Here is a 20,293-nt window from a genome sequence, read left to right as displayed (position 1 = left end):
AGACCGGCTTGCTCCTTATCTCCACACAGCCTCTGGGTTGGTCTCTTGAGAAAGAGAAAACCTTTTGCTCTTTGTCAGAGAACCAATCCCTAAGTAACTTTCACAGTCCAACTCAAGGGCAGCCTCCTCTGTGAAGGCTTATTTCCCCTATCCCACTCCACGTGTCCCAGGCGTCCCTCACTTCCAGCCTCTTCCATAGCAGCAGAGCCTGGTGGTCAAGGGCCTTGGCTTTGGAGTCAGGTAGCCAGGGATTCAAATGGTAGTTCTACATCTTACTTGGTATGTGACTTCAGGCAAGTCCCTTCACCATGTTTAGCCTCAGGTCTTGCTCCATGAAACGGGCTTTTTGGGTTGCTGTTAGATTAAATGAGGTGAGGAATACACAGGGCCCGACACAAAGCTGAGGCCCTTTAGAATGATGCCGCCTTGTGGCTGAACGAGAACCTGCTCTTGGAAGGAGGGAGGGACCACAGTTCCTATCTATTTACTACATAGGGGTCACCGTCTGTCATCCCGTAGTTAGGGAGGTCTTGTCGCCATTCCATAGGTGCATTCAGCCAGCCCTTACTTGTTCAGGACCTACTATGTGTCAGGGCTGTGCCAGGTGCTCAGGATACAAAAGTGAAGGAAACAAAAACGCTTGCCCTCAGGGAGCTTAGCACCTAGTGGAGGGATAAAGGAAATAAACGTTTATCACGTATCATCAGGAGAGAAGCGAAGAAAATCAAGCAGGGCCAAGGGACAGAGGGGTGAGCGTGGCCAGGTCATGCAGGGCCCTGCAAGCTTTAGTACCGAAGAACTGATGCCTTTGAATTGTGGTGTCGGTGAAGAATACTCCAAGTACCATGGACTGCCAGAAGAACCAACAAATCTGTTTTGGAAGTACAGCGGGAATGCTCCTTAAAAGCAAGAATGGTTAGACTTCTCACATACTTTGGTCATGTGTCACAGGGGACCAGTCCCTGGAGAAAGATATGCTTGACAGAGGGTCAGCAAAAAAGGAGAAGACCATCAACAAGATGGATTGACACAGTGGCTGCAATGTTGGGCTCAAGCAAGGATTGTGAGGATGGCATAGGACCAGGTAGTGTTTCAGTCTGTTATACACAGGGTTGCTGAGTCAGAGCTGACTCGGTGGAACCTAACAAGAAGAAAGAGTTTGGATTTTGTTCCAGGGGTAATGGGGAGCTATGAGGGTTTTAAAGGGCTTGATAGGCTGTGGCTAACACTGCAACTAGAGCCTTGTGCCTGTGTGTGAACAGGCTGTTGAGGGCAAGGGCAGAAGCACTGATCCCATTGGGGGACCAATGGGGTTGCTGCCACTGCTGATTTGAGAGACGAAGCTGGACCAGGGAGAGTGTGGGGGAGGGATGATACCATGGCAGGGCTTGGGAGGTACATGGAGCTAATGGGGGCGAGGGACGAGGGATGAAGCCACTGATGCACAGAGTAAGTCACTGCCGGAAGTTTGCTCCACTGAGACTCAGGTCAGACCCCAGAGAACAAGTGCCTCCCGTCCTGGCCTCAGAGTGTGGACCTGGAAGGGTGAGATGGGAGGAATGGAAGGTTACAGCCACGGCTCACAGACACAGGAATGAAACCCATTCTCAGAAGGGAACCCCTTCCTCTTACAGTTGTCCCTGTGGGAGAAGCCCTGAGTCAGCAGCAACCTCTGGAAATGCCTGTGCATAGGGTGGGGGGAGCAGCCGCCGCATTTCTGTGCATCAGCTTCAGGTCAGCTTGCGGTGTCCTGGCAGCAGAGGGTACTTTGGCAATGCCACCCAAGGCCAGAAAATGGGCTCGGCTCTTGTCTGACCAGCTGCTTCCTCCCAAGGCCGTTTCCTGGGGAAGCAATCCATGTGCACAAAACCGTACCTACGGTTGGTCGGCATGGTGTGGTTCAAAGACGAAACAGAACCATCACCCATGTGCCACAGTACTCGCTGGAACACTGGCTTTAACTGAGCTTGTTTGAAATAGCATCTTCATGACAGCTAACTTGCCTTCTCACTCAGTGATGCATCCTGGACACCTTTCCATCAGGACACAGCCCATGCATCGCAAAACATCCTTGGCCCCAGCTCATTTAATGCCAGGAGGGTCCCTCACTAGATGACCAATTCTGGGGACAATCCAATACACCCTCACACATATCCAAAGTGCCTCAATTGAGAACTGTCCTGAAGTCCCAGAGCCGGAGGCTGGTTTTTTTTTTTTTTTTTTAAATCTGTAAAACCCCATCTGGATGGATAGGTTTTTCCACCTAGAGGGCTACCCAGAACAAAAATCTGGGGTTGAAACATCCTTACACAACCTGGAAACCAGACTGGACTGACACCTAGCTCTGTGGCTGCCAACTCACCTGACCTTGGGCCACTTAGCCAGTCTGGACTGCAGCGGCTGTACCAGCAGGACAGTGACACCAGCTGCCCTGCTCACTTTCCAGGACTGGGTGGAGATCTAACGACGAGCCCTTTGTGAGCTGTGCTAGCTGGTGCAGACAGAGGTTGGTGTGCTCGTGACCTCTAATGTACTGAGCATGAGCAGAAAGCCTGAGAAGGGGGTGGGATCAAGTGTCTGAATACAGGGGCACAAAACAGGCCTGGGAAGCGGACAGGCAGGGCTTGACCACTTCCATGCTATGCCCAGGGCTTGAGGCTTTCTGCCCTGTAAGAAGAGCAGTGGTGATGAACAGCTGGCTGTTGTTACTCACGTCCTTCACAACAACCCATGAGCCAAGTACAGAGCTCCGCTGTACTCATTTTGGTTTCTAATAATCAGGGTGACAACTGATAAAAGGTTTTGCAGACCTGCATTTCATTTCCATAGTTACTTCCACCTGTGGGAGTAAACATTGCTGGAGATGCTGCAGGACCAGGGAGCCCCTGCTTGCTTGGGACCGGAAGCATCAAGTCCCTTTCTCAGGATGGGTCCTGGTGGAAACTCCACGGTCAGCTCCAGGTGGAGATAGAGAGTTGGTTGATGGCTCATTGCAGATGAAGCCGGAAAGAGAAAGTGATTGATGACTGCTTGGGAAGAGGACCCAGGCACATTATGACTCAAAACCAAGAGATTCTGAGTCAGTGTCAATTATGAGTCTGAGGTTCATTCATTTGGGAGGTGGAAAGGGTTTCATCGAGGATGCCAATGATCGTCCTCCCCCAAACCTGCACAGGAAGGAAGCTTGCTGGGGGTGGAGGGGGCATGCCAGCTGGGACTATCGCCTAAGTCATTACATCAGAACTTTAGATGGTTCTAAATCAGAACCTGCACCCCAAAACCATGTGCTATATCACACTCACCCTCAAAATCTGCTCAGTGGAAGCCTCTTGTAAATGCCAGTCACAGAGAAAGCGCCGTGTGGCTCTGGCAGGGGAGCCCGCCCCTCCACATGTCTTCCACACGTCACTGGCAGATGTCTCAGTGGTGTTTTGGTTCTGCTGCTTTGTCAGGCTGGGAAGCCCTGACTCTGAACTCATTTGGGTGGCAGATGAGCTGATTCCCAGTGAAAAAATCCCACACCTGTGGAGGACTTCCACACGTGGAGTCAATGAAGCAATGGCAGAGCAGCTAAGAACCCCCAAGGTGAGGGCACAGCACAGCTGAGGGAAGAAAGGGCTGGGGTGAAAGGAGCACAGGGAGGTACTTTCACCAGCAGGCTTATGTGCTCCAGGTGTGATCTCATTCCAGGACACTTGCTGCTGCCCAGTCTTACGAGAGCACGTCTGTTCTCACAGGGATGAGGGGCTGCAAGGGCTCTTTCCCCCAAGTGCCCCCCTCTCCTCTTCTAAGAAGGGAAATTCCTTATGCAGTCATCTTTGGGGTGGCAGTGTGTGTTGTGTGCCACAAGCAATTTTTAGGTAGAAAGAATGAAAGGAAAGCTCTTCCCCCAGTTCCTGGGCCCTCCTCCCATCTCATCCCCATCAAGATAAATCTGATCTTAAAGCACTTAAGAGATTCAGTGGGAGAGTTTTCATACAACATGCTGGTGATAATCCTTCAATTTTTTTTAGCTGTTTTTATTTATTTTTTTTCTTTAAAGTCCACTGATCGTCACAAAAACTCAGAAAATGCAACTAAGGAGAAAACAAATGTCCAACTGAGATCTAAGAACCCAGAGCTACGGAGGGAAACGTGGCACTGGACTGCTGGGTGTGCACAAGGGGGCAGGAGGGTGACTCCACCAGGGCCGGGCCGAGGGCTGAGGGGAGACACAGGAGGGAGTGAGGCAGCCAGCTGGGTGGTTATGTTAACCTCTGCACGATGACAGCATTGAGCAGGTTGGCTTCCCTCAAGGTCTGGCTCTCGTCAGCCAGCTCTTTGTTCGGGAAGGTAGTCATGAGGACAAAGCTGGTGGCAGCCATGGTCGGCCGGGCGTCCACGATGAAGAGCCGGATATCACTGATCCTGGTGCAGTGGGGTGAGGGGGAGGTGGGTGAGCAGAACTTCTCCACTACCCACCCCACCCCCACTCAGAGGCTGAACTGTATCCCCGTAAGTACCCTCTCCCTCTTCCCAGAGCAGCCAAAGCCAACATTTGGAAACACACTTAGGATCAAGTCACTGCTCTACTTAAAACCATTCTCCCATTCCCATTTACCTAGGGATCAACACAACCTCCTGCTGTGGCCTCTAGACCTGCCTGATTTTACACCAGCCTCCTTGCCCTTGCTCTTTCCTCTTCCTTTTAGTTTTCTCAAGCCATGCTCCCCTTCCGCAATCGTAATCAGAATGCAGGCCTCAGCTCGAGCCACCTCCTCAGGCAGCCTTCCCCAAGCCCTGGTTGGTCAATCTCGAGCCTTCTTTTCACTATACTCTGATCAAGTCTGTCTCCTCCTACAGACCGTGAACCCCACAGGAGGCACTCAGACTATGTCAGCAGAGTTGATGAAGGGCAGCAAGGGCTGAGCAGCAGGAATCCCTCCCCTAGACACTGCCCGTCCTGCAGCTGGGGATGGTTTGAGAAGTCACCCTTCCTCCTCAGAGAGCTTAAACAAAAGTTTCTAAGTAATCTAAGGGAGCTCTGGTAGCATAGTCCCTAAGGTATTTGACTGCTAACCAGAAGGCTGGCAGTTCAAACCCACCAGCCACTCCTCGGAAGGAAGGCTGGGCAATCTACTTCCGTAGTGATACTGCCTCGGAAACTCAAGGAAGGGTTGCTATGAATCAAGTCTGACTCGAACGCACATAACAACAACAAATGCAATCTAAAATGTGGCACATGTATGGGCCTGGACATCCAAGATGCAGGCTGAAACTTTTACCAAGTAACCCCCTTTCACACACTTGGGGTGTAAGTAGCAGTTGTGCTAAAAGGCTGACTTTAAAAAGTGAAATAAAAGTGAAGGAAGTAACTCAGGTCAAAGGGAGAAGGGTTAATCCCCTTAAACACCAAGCACCTGAAGTGTAATAAATGGCTCCTAATAGAAAATAGGAGCTCTGGTAGCATAGTGCCTAAGGCATTTCACTGCTAACCAGAAGGCTGGTGGTTCAAACCCACCAGCCACTCCTCGGAAGGAAGGTTGGGCAATCCTACTTCCGTAGTGATACTGCCTCGGAAACCCAAGGAGGGGTCGCTATGAGTCAGGGCCCACGGCAAATAACAACAACAACAACAACAACAATAGAAAACCTTGGAACAAAGCCTCCATGTGCTCCAGGCTCCCCACCTGGGGCTTATCAACTCTTCCCTAATGTGAACCCTGTCAAACAATTCAGGGCCTCCCATGGGTTCTGGTTTAGTTGGCCCATCACTAATGAAATGTGGACACCCCCAATCTAGAGAAATCAAAAACCAAACCAGTTGCCACCAAGTCAGTTCTGACTCAGGCGGCCCGTGTCTGTGCCCCAGAGGGTTTTCCAGGCTGTGACCTTTTGGAAGTAGATGGCCAGGCCTGTCTTCCAAGGCTCCTACTGGGTGGGTATGAACCAGCAACCTTTCATTTAGTAGTTGGGCACTTAACCGTTTGCACCCAGGAACTCCTGCTCTAGAGAAAGGAGCTGCCCAATATTTGTACTATCAACAGTCTTCTAGCACCTCCTCCGCTAGTTTCCTCATCTTTAAGACAGGAGGGGAAGGGGTGAGAGAAGATGGTTTGCCTTGTTCAGGTGGCCTCAGATAGCAGAGCAGGTGTTTCCCCAATTCTCAAAGACAGATCTTGAAGAGACTTACTAGCCTGGTAGTTTTCAGAGGCGGGGGAAGTCAGGTGGGTGAGATGCTAGCACTGTACCGCCCACTGCTCCATCAACCACAGCAGTTCTGATTTTACTTGTTCTATATTTGGGTTTCAGCATGAAATTTCCTTTGAACAAAAAGTTTAGTGGCTAAAACAACTGGGGACCACTGCCTGAATCCAACCCCCTAATTTTGAGGATCAAGAAACGAAACCCACAGGAGGAGGAAGGTAAGCAGTCAGTCACTGGGCATATTAATAGGCAAGTGGGGGCAGAACCAAAGGCTTCCGCCCCTCAGTCCTTCTCATCCGACCCCCTCCTCTGGATGGCATGAACCACCTGCTGTGTCTGGGCAGAAGAACGTCTCCTTGCTTCCCATGCGTGTGCTAGGCTCTGAAAGCACTCCTAGAATAAGCCAGGCTACGACGCTAGGTACCTGTGGCTGTGGTTAAATTTCTGCACCAGCCTCCCGCCATCGGCGAGCCGTATTTGGATGTTTGTGGTTGGCTCCGACTCGTTGATGGAGACAGAGGAGCTCGCTTTGGCTTCATTTTCTGCCTGTTGGGCTGGAGAGCTGCTAGTCAACACCTGGGGGGCAGTGCTGAGGAGAGAAGATCCCATCAGGTCATGGGCACAAACAGTGTGCAGCGGGAAAGGAATCCCCTTCTGACTTTTACTGAGCGTTTGCTGTGCACGTGGCACTGACTTTGGTGCAGCTGATATAAACAGTGCCTGAGAAAGACAGAATCACTGCTTCACGGAACTTACAAGTCCAGCAGAATTCACCCCAAACCCTGAAACATCTGTCACCACCAGCTTCCTGACTCCCAGCTAACCTTAGGTGAGGTACTCATCCTCCTCCTTCCTCCATGTGCTCACCTCAACAAGGGCACGAGAGGAGAGCAGTGTGCAAAACCCAGGTTGGGATGGTGGTGGGGAGTGTTCCATGGGAAAGCAGTGGAGGCGGCCTGATGCAGCCTGGTGGTGAGTCTGTCAGGGAGGAGTCTGACATCTCTCTGGGATGGCATTTTCAGGCCTGCACCCCTAGTGCCAGCTTACTGTGCATATCTAACTCACGTGCCAACTCTCAGGAAGGGGCCAAGATATCCAGAAGGTCAACTAAGTGCCAGGTACCACAGGATTGATTATATGAACAGGACATGGTGCCTGCCACAGCATTCAGAGTTTAGATCTCGGACCTAGATGAACTGGAGTTTGAATGTACCCACAATGTGGCTTTGGCAAGCTATTTAAGCTCCCTTAGTTTCAACAACGGTAGGAACAAGGACTTTTGAACATGGGTTAGGACCACCTAACTTGCTCCTTTTTTTATGATGACTAAAGGGGAGAATTACATCAAACATTGCCTGACAAGTACAAATGTCAAAACTGCTTGATGTCTTATCCCTCTCCTTGGAACCACCTACCTATCTCACTCTCTGCCTTTCTCCCAGCACATGACCTAACCTAGACTTCTGCTGAGAAAAGAGGCCATTAGATGAGCTCACTCTCCCTGACAAAGCCTCCATCAGCACCTACCCATATCCCTTCCCTCAGATGCTAGTAGCCTAGAAAGGACACCTGTAGCAAATCCAGCTTGAAGTGTGTTCCACAAGACCCTCATCCCTTGAGACAGCTCTAGGAAGATTTGGAAAATGCCATATATTACAAAAGCCACTAGCATATTAAAGATCTTCATGATCCTGTAGTTCAGATAAACTTTTAGACTGCCAGACCCTCTTTTTGGGTTGTACTTATTAACCTCCAGTAGAAAAAGAATTTCATGAAACTCAGTTTGGGAAACCATGCCCCAGAGCACATATTTAACACAGAATAACTAAAAAGTGAACTCTCTTCTGTGAACATGAAAAACGTGGGCCTAGAGAATTAGAGTGGCACCCAGAGGAGGATGCTGGCCATACTTCCCACTAAGAGAGCAGTTGCATCTAAGGATGTGGGACTCACAGCACATGGACTCAAATGTGGGCCCCGGCTTAGGCACAAATCACACCACCACAGGCCTCCAGAATGGTTTGGAAATAGTGAGAGGTTAAATGTTCAATCTGTAAATGCCTAAGGTCTACTATCTGCCGCTTTTGGTCACTAGTTATGGATGTTAGGTCAGCTCTACAATTAGACCCTAGGCCGCCTGTCCCTCAATCATTCATAACAACCCCAAGTGCTAGAGAGGGAGCCATCACCATGTCTTAAGTCAGGGCCTAAAACGAGACAGAAGCTATTATTCCAAAATAGCTGACATCTTCTGTTCAGCATAGGTGAGGGGTAGGAAAGGGAGGAACCAAACAGGGATGCCATTTACAGCACTGTGTACTGGCCTAAGGGGGCTTTACCTCATGATGCCAGTGATCACCACAACCAGCCTGTGAGATGGGAGTATCCCACTTTACAGAAGCACATGCTGGAGAGCAGTTTAAGCTTATGCAACGAGCAGGCCTTCTCGCTATTCCGTGTTCACACCAGCCAAGACTTTGCCAATTTTCACTTTCAGTGGTTTACTCTAGGAAAATAATACTTATATTGAAAATGCTTTCTCCAATTACTCCCCTGCTCCCAGAGAATCTGATCACTGCCCCACTTATGAGCTGTGTGACCGCAACAGGTTACTGAGTGTCTCAGCACCTGTGGTAGTTAAGGTTATGTTATCAACTTGTCTGCGCCTGGTTGAGTGGCTGGGCAGTTAGTTGTAGTTACTCCCATGATGAGACTGGCTATCAGCTCCATGGTGGAATCTGCTGTAAGCAGCTGAGTAGCTGCTTTAGGGATGTGGGTCTGCTCCCAGTATATAAGCAGCAGCTTTTGGAATGGTCTTCAGCGTCTGGCACGCTTGAATCCTGCACGTAGCCGAGTCATTTTCAGCAGCCTGCCATGTTGTCTGCCTATCTTGGGACTCTTTTTTTAAAAAATTGTGATTTGGGTGAAAATTTACAGAGCAAATTCACTTTCCATGCAGTAGTTCACATACACTTTGTCTCATGGCATTGACCACAATTCACCACAATGCAACAGCTCCCTTCCCACTTCTTCCTGACAGTCACCTCTTCCCTGTGTCCATCCTCCCATGCACCCCTGCCCCCTGAGCTGTCTCCCTGTGCATAAACAGCCCTTCTTTCTCCCATGATTGTTCTCTCCAAGGAGTGTATCTACCTCAGGTGAATGTTCAACTCCTATCCCTGTCTTTTGTTTGGCTGGAAGCCAAAAGACAGGTGTGGGTTCAATTCCAGACCTGACGGGCAGCTAGGGGCCCCAGTCTCAGGTGTTCCACCAGGCTCTATCAGACTATCTTGGGACTCTTAATGGACTTGATTCCATGGCCTGCCATGTGGTTTGGTAATGTTGAGACCGTGCCTTTTTACTTGTCAACCTCGGGGTTGTCAGCCTCAGCAGCCAGCAGCTGCCTGAGTGAAGAGATACCTGTAGCTTCAGTGGGCCGGGAACAAGAGGCGGAGCAAGAGGCAGAGCGAAGTCGAGGGGCTTTCACCCAGCCCCTAGAGCTGGCACTCTGAACTCAGACTTCTAGCCTCCCAAACGGTAACTGAGAATAAACTCCTGTCTGTGAAAGCCATCCATCTACCTATGGCATTTTCTGTTACAGCAGCACAAAGCAACCAAAGCAGCACTTTAACTTTCCTTTCTGTACAATGGGGATCCTCTCTCTGCCACCTCCTTATTTCATAGGGTAGATGGTCCTTTAAACGGCAGCATTATTAGGGGGGTCAGCTGATGCCGGGGAAACAACACACATTTTGGAGCTGCAAAGACCTGCCATCTGGTCCCAGCTCTCACTAAACTGAACAAGTCGGGAGCATTAAACGAGATGTTAACAGAGGGCCAAATATAGTGTCCCTGGAGGAAGTTCTCTGTACAAGACAAGTCATGATGTTTCTGGCCTTTCCAGAACAGCTGCCTGCATAGAGCTGGCAGGTGCCTACTGAGGAGAGCCTGACACATGGAACTCGGCTGAGTTGCTTTTAACACACCATTACCAGCGAGATCCTATGCTGAGTGCTTTAGATGCATTAACTCATCTAATCCTCACAACAGCCAATGAGGTAGGGACACATCACTTTTCACCTTACAGATGAGGAAACTGAGGCATAGTGGTAAAGCAACTTGGAGGATCCCAGTGTTGGTCTGAGCCAGGATACACTTCCAGCTGTGTGGCTCTAGGTCCTGTGTTCTCAACACCTGCCACATTCTCCAGAGACCTAGGCCTGGATTTCAGGTCTATCATAAATAGAAACTTTATTCCAGATTCAGTTTCTTCATCAATAAAATGGAGCTGAGTTGAGAAAATAACAAAATTTGCACCACACCCAGCATACTGTAAAAGTGCAACAACTGTCTGTGTGGCTATGCAAGGACATCTGAGACACAGTGCTTTGTGGTGAGTAAGAGCACAGATCTGGGGCAACCTAATATTGCCAGCCTCAGAGTCCTCATTTACAGGGTGGGATCAAAACAAGACTAATACGAACTGCTCTGAGCACAGAGCTCAGCTAACAGAAAACACTCAAACAGCTGACTACAACCGCTCTTCAAGGTTCTGGCCCATTTGTATTTCCCTAAACTCTGGAGCAAAATCACTTAAATACTACTGTCTATGCATGGTTAAGGCATTTGGCTGCTAACCAAAAGGTCAGTGGTTTGAACCCACCAGCCAATCCACAGAAGAGAGATGAGGCAGTCTGCTTCTGTGAAGATTTACAGTCTTGGAAACCCAATGGGGGTTGCTATGAGTTGGAATTGACTTAATGGCAGTGAGTTTTTTTTTTTTTTTACACATGGGCTGAAAGCTGAAGGTCACCTGACAGGCACTCCCATCCCTTGCCGCCCTTGAGGAGGGTGGGGGGGCACGGAGAAGGAAATAGCATTTAGGAACCACAATACCAAGCCTCAAGATTCTCAGTGAGAGCAAGATGTTCAAAAGAACATCAGTTCCAAACTACCTGATCACCTGAAAACCTCTAAAAACTGAGTCATTCTTGTCAAAAAGTGGCTGGTCCATGTGCCCTAGTGAGAGCATTCATTGGGGAATAGTCAGATCAAAGAGGAAAACAAAGAGAAGCCATCTGGAAACACAGGGGTTTCTTCAGTGTCTATGGACATCACACAGTGAGTCATGGGAGATGGAGAGTCTGGTTCCCCAACTGCTCATTTCCCGTGGAATGAATTGGGCACTGGGGCACTTTTTGTCACATAGCACAAATCTGGAGACTGCAATCTTCCTCACAACAGAAAGCAAGCACAGGGAGCAGCCAAAGCTCACCTCCAGCAGCAGCCATGCTCAAAGTGAACTCTTCCTACTGGTCTGCTACGAAAAATCAGATAAATGGAGTCTTTCCCAAGATTCGCTCCCACCCAAACAAACCGATAAACAACTGAGATCAACAAAAAGTTTAATATAACTGAAAGAATTGTCTCAAAATCTTCGAGCTGAGAACAACCTATCCATTAACTTTAATTTTCCAGATCATTTTGAGGAAGAAGGACCAGAATGACTGATTTTTGAGGTAAACCACCACCCCCCGCCTCTAGTTCAGTTTGATCTTAAGTTTTACTGAGAAAACTTTCTGAAATCTGCAGCTTCTGATCATTTTTGTTAACCAGAACACAGAACAGTGAAAAATGTAGCAAGATTTTGGGAGAAAGAAGGGCTGCTTATGCACAGGGAGACAGCTCAGGGGGCAGGAGTGTATGGAGGGATGGACACTGGGAAGAGGCAACTATGGGGAGGAAGTGGGAGGGGGGCTGTTGCACTGTGGTAAACTGTGGTCAATGTCATGAGACAAAGTATATGTGAACTGCTGTATGGAAAGTGTTTGCTCTGTAAATCTTCACCCAAATCACAATTAAAAAAAAATGTAGCAAAATTTATGGGAAAAATAAACAAAGCTATCCATGAAACAACAGATGAAAGCCCACTTCACTTAGTTGTATAAAACATTTCAGTTCATCTTTCAAAAAAGCAGGAACTGAAATAAAACAAAGTGGGACTGGCAACATATATTCATTCAGCCAACAAACATCATAACTGATAATCAAGTTCTATCCAACCTTGTGGCCTCATCGCCACACTACTTACTTATTTATTCCCAACCTGCTAAAACGGACTTCTTCAAAAACATTTTAGTTTTTTGAGATGTGAAGTCCTGCACACATTAGGTTTTCTGACAGTAATAGCACTTCTTGTTAGTATTAGGAAATTAAACAAACTGAAACTATACGGTATTTTGATATAAAACAGATACCACTTTTTGGGTGAGCAATTTGAAAATATTTCAAAAATCCAAAGACCTTTTGAGCCAGCAATCTTACTTCTAGCACATGTCCTAGATTAAGGGGTATGCAAAGATGTAATTACAGAGATATTCACTGTAATTTTGATTTGCCTTAATGTTTAGCAGTGGAGACTGGTTAAATTATAGCATATCCATAGGATTGAAAATTATGTAAGTTTGTTGTTGTTGTTATGTGCTATTGAGTGGGACCTGACTCATAGCGACCCCCCCTTGGGTTTCTGAGGTGCTATCACTACAGAAGTAGATTGCCCAACCTTCCTTCCGAGGAGCGTCTGGTGGGTTTGAACCACCAGCCTTCTGGTTAGCAGTCAAGTGCTTTAGGCACTATGCTACCAGAGCTCCTCATTGTGGAAATGCATTTACTGATACAGAATCACAGACATATGTGCTGATAAGGCAAAACAGCAGGTGTAAAACAGCACGTCTGAAATATACACATCCCTCTCCCACTACCCCACCCCACAAGTTACATATGTAAGAAAGACAAGAAGAATATGCCCCAGAGAGTAACTTGCTATTTCTGGTTAGGATTAGGGATAGTTTTTATCCTTTCTCTGTATTTTCTGTTTTTTAAAAAGATGACCACGCTTTACTTTAAGAATGAGAGAAAAAGCAATTTTCACTTTCTCTACCAGGCACACCATGCCTGCCGGCTGTCAGGAAGCGCAGCTGAAGCATGTTGACAATGGCTGTCCTGGACTAACCCACAGCCCTGAGCAGTGTGGAGATGAAATGAGGATGGCAGGGCTGACTTCACTCGGAAATCCTTCAGGTCCTGGTAAATCACAGCCTATTGGTCTCTACTGTCCTGAGCTCTGACCCTTGTTTCTGATGAGGCCAGCAAGGAGGCAGGGGATTCTAGGAAAGGGCCAGCCAGAAGTTCAAGTGGCACTGCTGCTGGTAGGCCAATACAGATGGTGGAGAGGTGAGCAAGGGCAGTGACCAGCTTGAGAACTGCCAGATCTAGGTCACAGAGTGTGTCCTGCTGTGCAGGTATGTGGAAAGCAATGGCAACCAGAAAGCTTGGGTTCTGGTCCTGGCTCTACCACATACCAACCATGTGCCCAAGGATAAGCCCTTTAATATACAAGAGTCTAAGCTTTCTACTCTGGACAAAAAGGATTTTACTGGTGCAGGTCACTACACTCTAAACAGGATCACCAAGTTGCCCATGAGCATGGCTAAAGCTGAGTGGACCACTGACAGAAGGCAGTTTGGTGATGGGCTGGGAAAAATTAGCAAAGGGGTCTGGTGGGAGAAGTCTGCTTATGATAGTTAACAGGTGACTGTTAACCAATCACATCCTCTCAGGGGGCTTGAATGCAAGATCAAGAGTTCCTTTTGGTAGTAGTTACAAAACAAAGATAAGAGGACAAGGCACAAAGTCCCAAGATATGACAGTGAGTGCTGGCCAAGGCCAAAGAGATCCAAGCTGCTGAGCTGCCCCAGTGGAGGAGCCCCAGCCCCCATGGGGCAATGATGCCCTTGAGCTTCCCTAGACTCTGAACAAGCCTCTGCGAGGCCTGGCTGTGCTGAAGGATGCGGAATTCCTAGTCCTGCTGAATCCACAATTCAGGCGACCTGAGTATGTGTGTGTGTTTCAGGCTCAAGCCATCAAGATCACTATGCAGCTCTATATGCATTAGCTCATTTATTCCTGCCAACAATAATTTTACGAGGTAAGACTCTTATTAGACCCATTTATAGCTGAGGAAACTGAAGCTGTATGTCCAAGGTAGCATAGCTAAAAAGTGAAGCAGCAGATATTTAACCATGGGTTTGTTAACTCTAAAGCTCACATACTACATCCTCTTCCTCTCATCAAAATAAAATTTTCACTGCTTTGTAAGTAGTAAAGAGCTACGCAGAGTGAGAGGCACACTGGGTCTGCTGGGTCTGGCAGGAAGAGACTCAGCCCCGCCCCGTGGTCTGTGCTACTCCTTACCTGCCCAGTTTCTGACCCTCTCCAGTGAAGGCTTTGAAGGTTCCCTTGGGCTTCACGAACTCCTCGTCCCGATGGTCCTCCATGTCCAGGTTCACCTGCCCGCCATGTGCTAACCTCCGCAGCTCTGCTGGTACCTCTCTGGAGGAGAAAAGGTGAGGCTAGGGTCCACACAGTGTAGTGGTGGGGGCAAGGGGAGAAGAGACTTCTCAGTTCCAACTGTGAGAATCACTGTGCTCCATATGCAGTTGGCTACTCTACTCACTGGCTACCTCTACCTTCTCTCTGTAGAAAACTGTTATTTTTATTTTTTTAAAAACTTGGTCTCACTTGACTCTGTCCAGGGCCCAAAGGGGGAGAAATGGACAAACAAAAGTTGTTGGAGCAGGTCAGTGAGACGTGTGAACCTGCATCTTAACTGCCAAATCTGCTTCAAAGAACTTACTTTTCAAATAGTAAATGTTCTGATCAGCCTCTTCCATTCCCATGTGCTATCTCACTTACTGATATGGGCCCTGAAAGAGGGATTTTCTGCTCACCCTCTGCGGATAGACTCCAGAAACTGGGCATTGGATGGGTCTTGGTAGCTTCTGAGCTCGCCATTGTCTAAGCTGAATCCACTCTTCCAGAGCTTCAAAACCACATGAACCTGTGATGACAGGAGATAAGCAGTTAACACACTGCTGGGAACCTGGCAAGCACCTACTTGAACCTGCAAACCAGCGGGCTTTCACTGTTTCACTCTGTTGCTGATAGTAATACAAGCAGACATGTGTACACATACACACATACGGAAATCAATCAACTCCCAACCAAATAAGTATTAACTTAAAATAGGAAGGTAATGTGGCACAGGTTGAAGCATAGACTGTTCTAAGGAGACTTGAGTTTGCATCTTGACTTTGCCACTCATTAGCTAGGTGGCTGACTGGTGATTCAATGGGAATTACGGCTTCCTCATCTGCAGGGCTGCCAATGTACCTGGAATGCAGCTTGTGTCAACTAAAAAACCATGACAAATCAACTCAAGAACTATTCTGTAATCTTTAAAAATGGTATCTACAATTTTTGTTAACAATAACAATCCCCAATACACCTTCACACAAAAAGGTCTAGAAGATGATATACAAATGTATTAGCAGCTGCTGCTGCACGTGGATACACTGCACCGGGCAAATCTGCGGCAAAAAAACCTCTTCAAAAGTGTTAAAAAGGAAAGAGGTCACTTTGAGGACTAAGATGTACCTGACCCAAGCCAAGGTATTTTCAACTGCCTCATATGCATTTGAAAACTAGACAATGAATAAGGAAGCCTGAAGAACTGTTGCTGTTGTCTGTGCCAGTGACCGGACTCGTAGCAACCCCTCCTTGGGTTTTTGAGGCAGTATCACTATGGAAGTAGATTGCCCAACCTTCCTTGCGAGGAGTGGCTGGTGGGTTTGAACTGCCAGCCTTCTAGTTAGCAGTCAAGTGCCTTAGGCACTACACTACCAGAGCTCCTCCTAAAGAAGAACTGATACATCTGAATTATGTTATTGGCAAAGAATACTGAATATACCATAGACTGACAGAAGAACGAACAAATCTATGTTGGAGGAAGTACAGCCAGAATGCTCCTTGGAAGTGAGGGTGGTGAGATTTTGTCTCATGTACTGTGGACGTATCACGCAGCACCAGTTCCTGGAGAAGGACATTGTGCTTGGTAAAATGGAGGGTCAGTGAAAAGGAGGAAGACCCTCGGTGAGATGGATGGATGTAGTGGCTACAACAACGGGCTTAGGGACAGTACGAATGTGAGGATGGTGCAGGACTAGGCAGTGTTTTGTTCCATTCTACAAAAGGTGGCTACGGTTTGAACTGACTCGACAGCACCTAACAACCACCACCTCAGGTGGACACCAAAAACCAAATGCAAATCCACTGCCATGAGTTGATTCTGTATGACAAAAGTAGAAATGCTCCCTAAGATTTCCAAGGCTATAATCTTTATGGAAGTTGGATACCACATCCTTCTCCTGTGAAGCAGCGGGTGGATTTTCATTTAAGTGATGGATTTTGTTTTGGAATAAAATCCAAAATAATTAAAAACAAATATATTATACAAAATAGTGGTTATAAGGCTACATAAAATGCTTATGGCATATTTAACAAACTACTTAAAATTATCTATATAGTATGATGATAACTTACAGGGTGGGAGAAATCCTATGTGGAAAAAGTACTGTTGCTGTTATTTGCCAGTGAGTTGGACCCGACTCATAGCAACCCCTCCTTGGGTTTCCGAGGCAGTATCACTATGGAAGTAGACTGCCCAACCTTGTTTCAGGCCTCCGGTAGCCTGAAGAGCTAGTTTTTTAGCCACATCTACACAATCCGAGAATCCCAGCTATACCTGTGCCTCTGCCTGAGTTTCATGGGATGCTGAGGAACCTTTCCTTGTCTGCCCACCTCCCCGCACCCATTCTCACCAGCCCCCTTGCCAACCAGATGACAGCTCCCTTTGAGTCTCAGGTAATGTTCTCTGTTCAGGGATCACAGCAGGGACACTGTCTCTGCAGGCCACCTTTGCAGAGGCTGCTGGTTCATGCGTAAAAGGTGACCAGCCCCTTCTGATCGCAAGCTTCCCCAGGGAAGTCAGATGCACACTCACGTCTTGGCTAGAATGCCGCCTCCTTTCTCCTGCCACGTATGCAGATTCCTCCTCTGGTGCTGCCCCAAGGCGGTAGCCACCCCCAGCAAATGGCTACAAAAGAAGTTCAATAAACATTTGAGGGGTTGGTCAATGGTGGTGGGGTCACTCAGGTGACTGCTTAACTGATATACCTTAGGTGACTGGAAAGAGGTGGCCAGGGCTCCTGATCAAGCTTGTCAAGTACCTGACGCACTCTATATGGATATCAAACTTGGTGTCTATGGGGCTAGGCAGTATCATAAATGAATTAAGTGCCCAGGATTAGGGAGAAAACTGGGAGGGGTGACCCTGCCTGGTTAAAGGGGGCAGCTGCTACTCAGCTCTAGTTAATTGTGACCATGTAGGAATTTGGGTACAAGATAATACCAAAAATTTTTTATTTTTTCCAAAGATTTCAGATATCCAGATTTTATGTTAAAACAGATGGTTATTAATTCAATTAAAACAAAGTGAAACACTGAGTAGGCTGAACTGGATAGGTCAAATTAAACCTATTTGCAGTGTCTGATCTAGACTACATACCACAGCCTTAAACACTTTGCCCCAAACTGTTGTTTAATCTTAAGGGGCAAGAAAAACTGCATTGATCTTTGAAATAAAAGACTAAGCAAGCAAAGGAAAAATACAAAAACAAAACCACTAAGAAGGTGAAGAAGGCCTCCTTCCCACCTCTAGAACCCAAGTCCAAGAGGCAGAGGCACACCCCCTGTGCTCACTCTTGGTTTACTGGTCTCTCCCGGGCTCTTGGTCACTCGGTCCACAGCTACGGCTCCATGCTCCTTTGCACCTTTAAAGAGATCATCCACCAGCTCGTTGGGACTTTTCTTCCTGGGAGGTCCAACAATCTGTTGTCCACTTCTCTCTGAGCCCCCAGCATAAAACCTGGGCAGAAAATACACCTCTAACACCAAACGCACTTGGCAAACATGAACAGAGCATACACCAGGCTCTTGGCTAGGTGCTGGGTAGACCGAGATGAAGGGCCCCTTGCCCATCTGTGGGAACTTACTGTCTAGCTGGGGACACATGTAAGGAGGCAGGCAGTGTGAGCAGCAACGGCAGTCAGTGACGGGGTATGCTGGGAGCACTTAGCTGGGGCGGACAGTCTAAACATCCTAAAAGAGGTATTGTTTTCTGGGATGAGTTTGTCAGATGAACAAATCAGGGGGAAGGATATGCCAGGCATGCACGGCAGCATGTCAGCTCGCCCCAGCTGGGATTTATCCATTAGGTGGCCAGCTGCTCTCCAGGAGACAGCAACTACAGTCACAGTCAGAAGCAGCCACCACTAGTACTCTGGGTTAATGGTGTCAGTGGTGTGGTTAGTAGAAGCAGCTGGCTTCAGCCCTGACTCTACAACTGTGTGACCCTGGGCAATTCAGTGAACTGTTCTGTATCTCATTTTCCTTGTCTTTGAAATGGGAGGGAAGGACCACATGCCCTACCTACCTGTTCCTTAAGTCAGGGCGGTGAGGTTCAAATCAGCGGGTGTATGCAAAAGAACAAGCACAGAGTAACGCACACATGTAAGGTGGTGAGATATGGCACCACAGGCTTACCCAAGTCTCGCCTCACCCTGACATTCTTGTGACAGACACTGGGGGCAGTGAGCAGAGGGCACTGGAAAAGGTTGGGGAAGCTCCAATCTCAAGTACAAGCCCCAAGACACCCATGCCAGGCTTTGCAATGGTTGAGCACAGCTTGACATTAACTTAGCTTAACTTTTTTACCTGGGTCTGAAAACCAGTTGTCACAGAGCCTGGCCAGCTGCCTCCTTATCATCCCTACTGACAGTTAAGTCAATACCACATCCCCGAGTGGGGAGAATGGAGAACCTGTAAAAATTTGCCTCAGCCCTTTATTTCCTGACATTCCCTAGGGTGTGCAAGGCAAAGTCATAGACCTTGGTGAGGACACCGGCACCAGGTCTGCAATGCTAAGGAGCCACAGAAATAGTGGGGATGTGAAATAAAGGAAAAGTCATCACATGGAGGACGGGCTTGGCTGGCAGGAGGAGGTCATTTAGGACCTAGGCATCACATATCTGATGATGCAGCCTTTTACTAGAGGAGGGTAAAGCCCTGAAATTAACATATATTACTGAACCTTCAGTAAAAGGGAGGCTCTGAGGCAGTGTGAAGGTCACAATATGGAAGATAACAGGTAATTGAATGCATGTAATTTCTCAGCTCACTTCCCAAAGAGTGACCATGATGAGGTAATTGCATTTCCATAATGGTTATTATGCAATGTTCCTTAGGACTGTTCAACAGACCGGTGCAGATCCCATGGAGAACTAAAACCCGTGAAATGAGACAACAGCCAGTTCATTCTAGGTAGATGAAGTTCTGCTCAATGGGCTGTAAGGGCTTTCTTAAGGTCTTAAAGCCTTGGCTTAAGAACTAGGAGCCTGCGATCAAGTGCCTTAAAAATATTCATACCTTTGACATGGATTTCTATTTCTAGACACTATTCTAAGAAAATAATCTAGAATGTGGTCAAAGATGAATACACAAAGATGTTCACAGCACTGATATTTATGGTAGAGAAAAACTGGAAACAATCCAAGTGTTAAACATTCCATATAATGGATTATTATTATAGCCACTGAAAATGCTTAGGAAGAATTTTTATGACATGGAGAAGTCCTTAAGATGTAACATTAATCCATTAATCCGTAACAGCAAGAAACAAAATTATCTGACCTTCACCATGTAAAACGTAAAAGAAAGTGTATTTATACACAGAACAAAGACTAAATGCAAAGAGGACAAAATATCAACTGTAGTTACAAAAGAGTAGATGGATGAGTGGTACATTTTCTCATCACATTATGAACGTCAGCATGAATTACTTTCAGTATAAAATTCTTATAGGTTAGAAAAAAAATCTGTGTGCCGTGTGTGGGAATACACATTTATAAGCCTTTGTTATTTACATGGATATATTGCTTTTTCGATGAAAAGGACAAAGCAGGAAAGAAACATATCAAAATGTTATGGAAACTTGGTTACCTCTGAGTTATGGAATTGTTGTTGTTGTTATTATGTTGTTATGTGCCGTCAAGTCAGCCCTGACTCATAGCGACCCCTCCTTGGGTTTCCGAGGCAGTATCACTACGGAAGTAGGATTGCCCAACCTTCCTTCCGAGGAGTGGCTGATGGG

At 47.3% G+C, this 20,293-nt stretch overlaps 1 protein-coding gene across 1 annotated transcript in view; it reads right to left on the bottom strand.

Moving 5' to 3' along the window:
- Positions 1-4,244: 4,244 nt before the first annotated feature.
- Positions 4,245-20,293, bottom strand: part of NSFL1C (NSFL1 cofactor) — a 28,634-nt gene continuing 12,585 nt past the window's right edge. Inside the window, exons 4-10 of the mRNA XM_007960027.1 lie at positions 18,578-18,583; positions 17,845-18,010; positions 17,087-17,179; positions 14,976-15,085; positions 14,440-14,577; positions 6,611-6,775; positions 4,245-4,407 (exon numbers count right to left, since the gene is read on the bottom strand). Of these exons, the coding sequence (XP_007958218.1) occupies positions 4,245-4,407; positions 6,611-6,775; positions 14,440-14,577; positions 14,976-15,085; positions 17,087-17,179; positions 17,845-18,010; positions 18,578-18,583 (841 nt within the window). The remainder of the gene's footprint in view (positions 4,408-6,610; positions 6,776-14,439; positions 14,578-14,975; positions 15,086-17,086; positions 17,180-17,844; positions 18,011-18,577; positions 18,584-20,293) is intronic.

Source organism: Orycteropus afer, unplaced genomic scaffold (genome assembly GCF_000298275.1).
Source record: "Orycteropus afer afer isolate SDZICR_OR568_19922 unplaced genomic scaffold, OryAfe1.0 scaffold00020, whole genome shotgun sequence".
Lineage (NCBI taxonomy): Eukaryota > Metazoa > Chordata > Mammalia > Tubulidentata > Orycteropodidae > Orycteropus > Orycteropus afer.
This window is presented reverse-complemented; position numbering and strand designations above follow the sequence as displayed.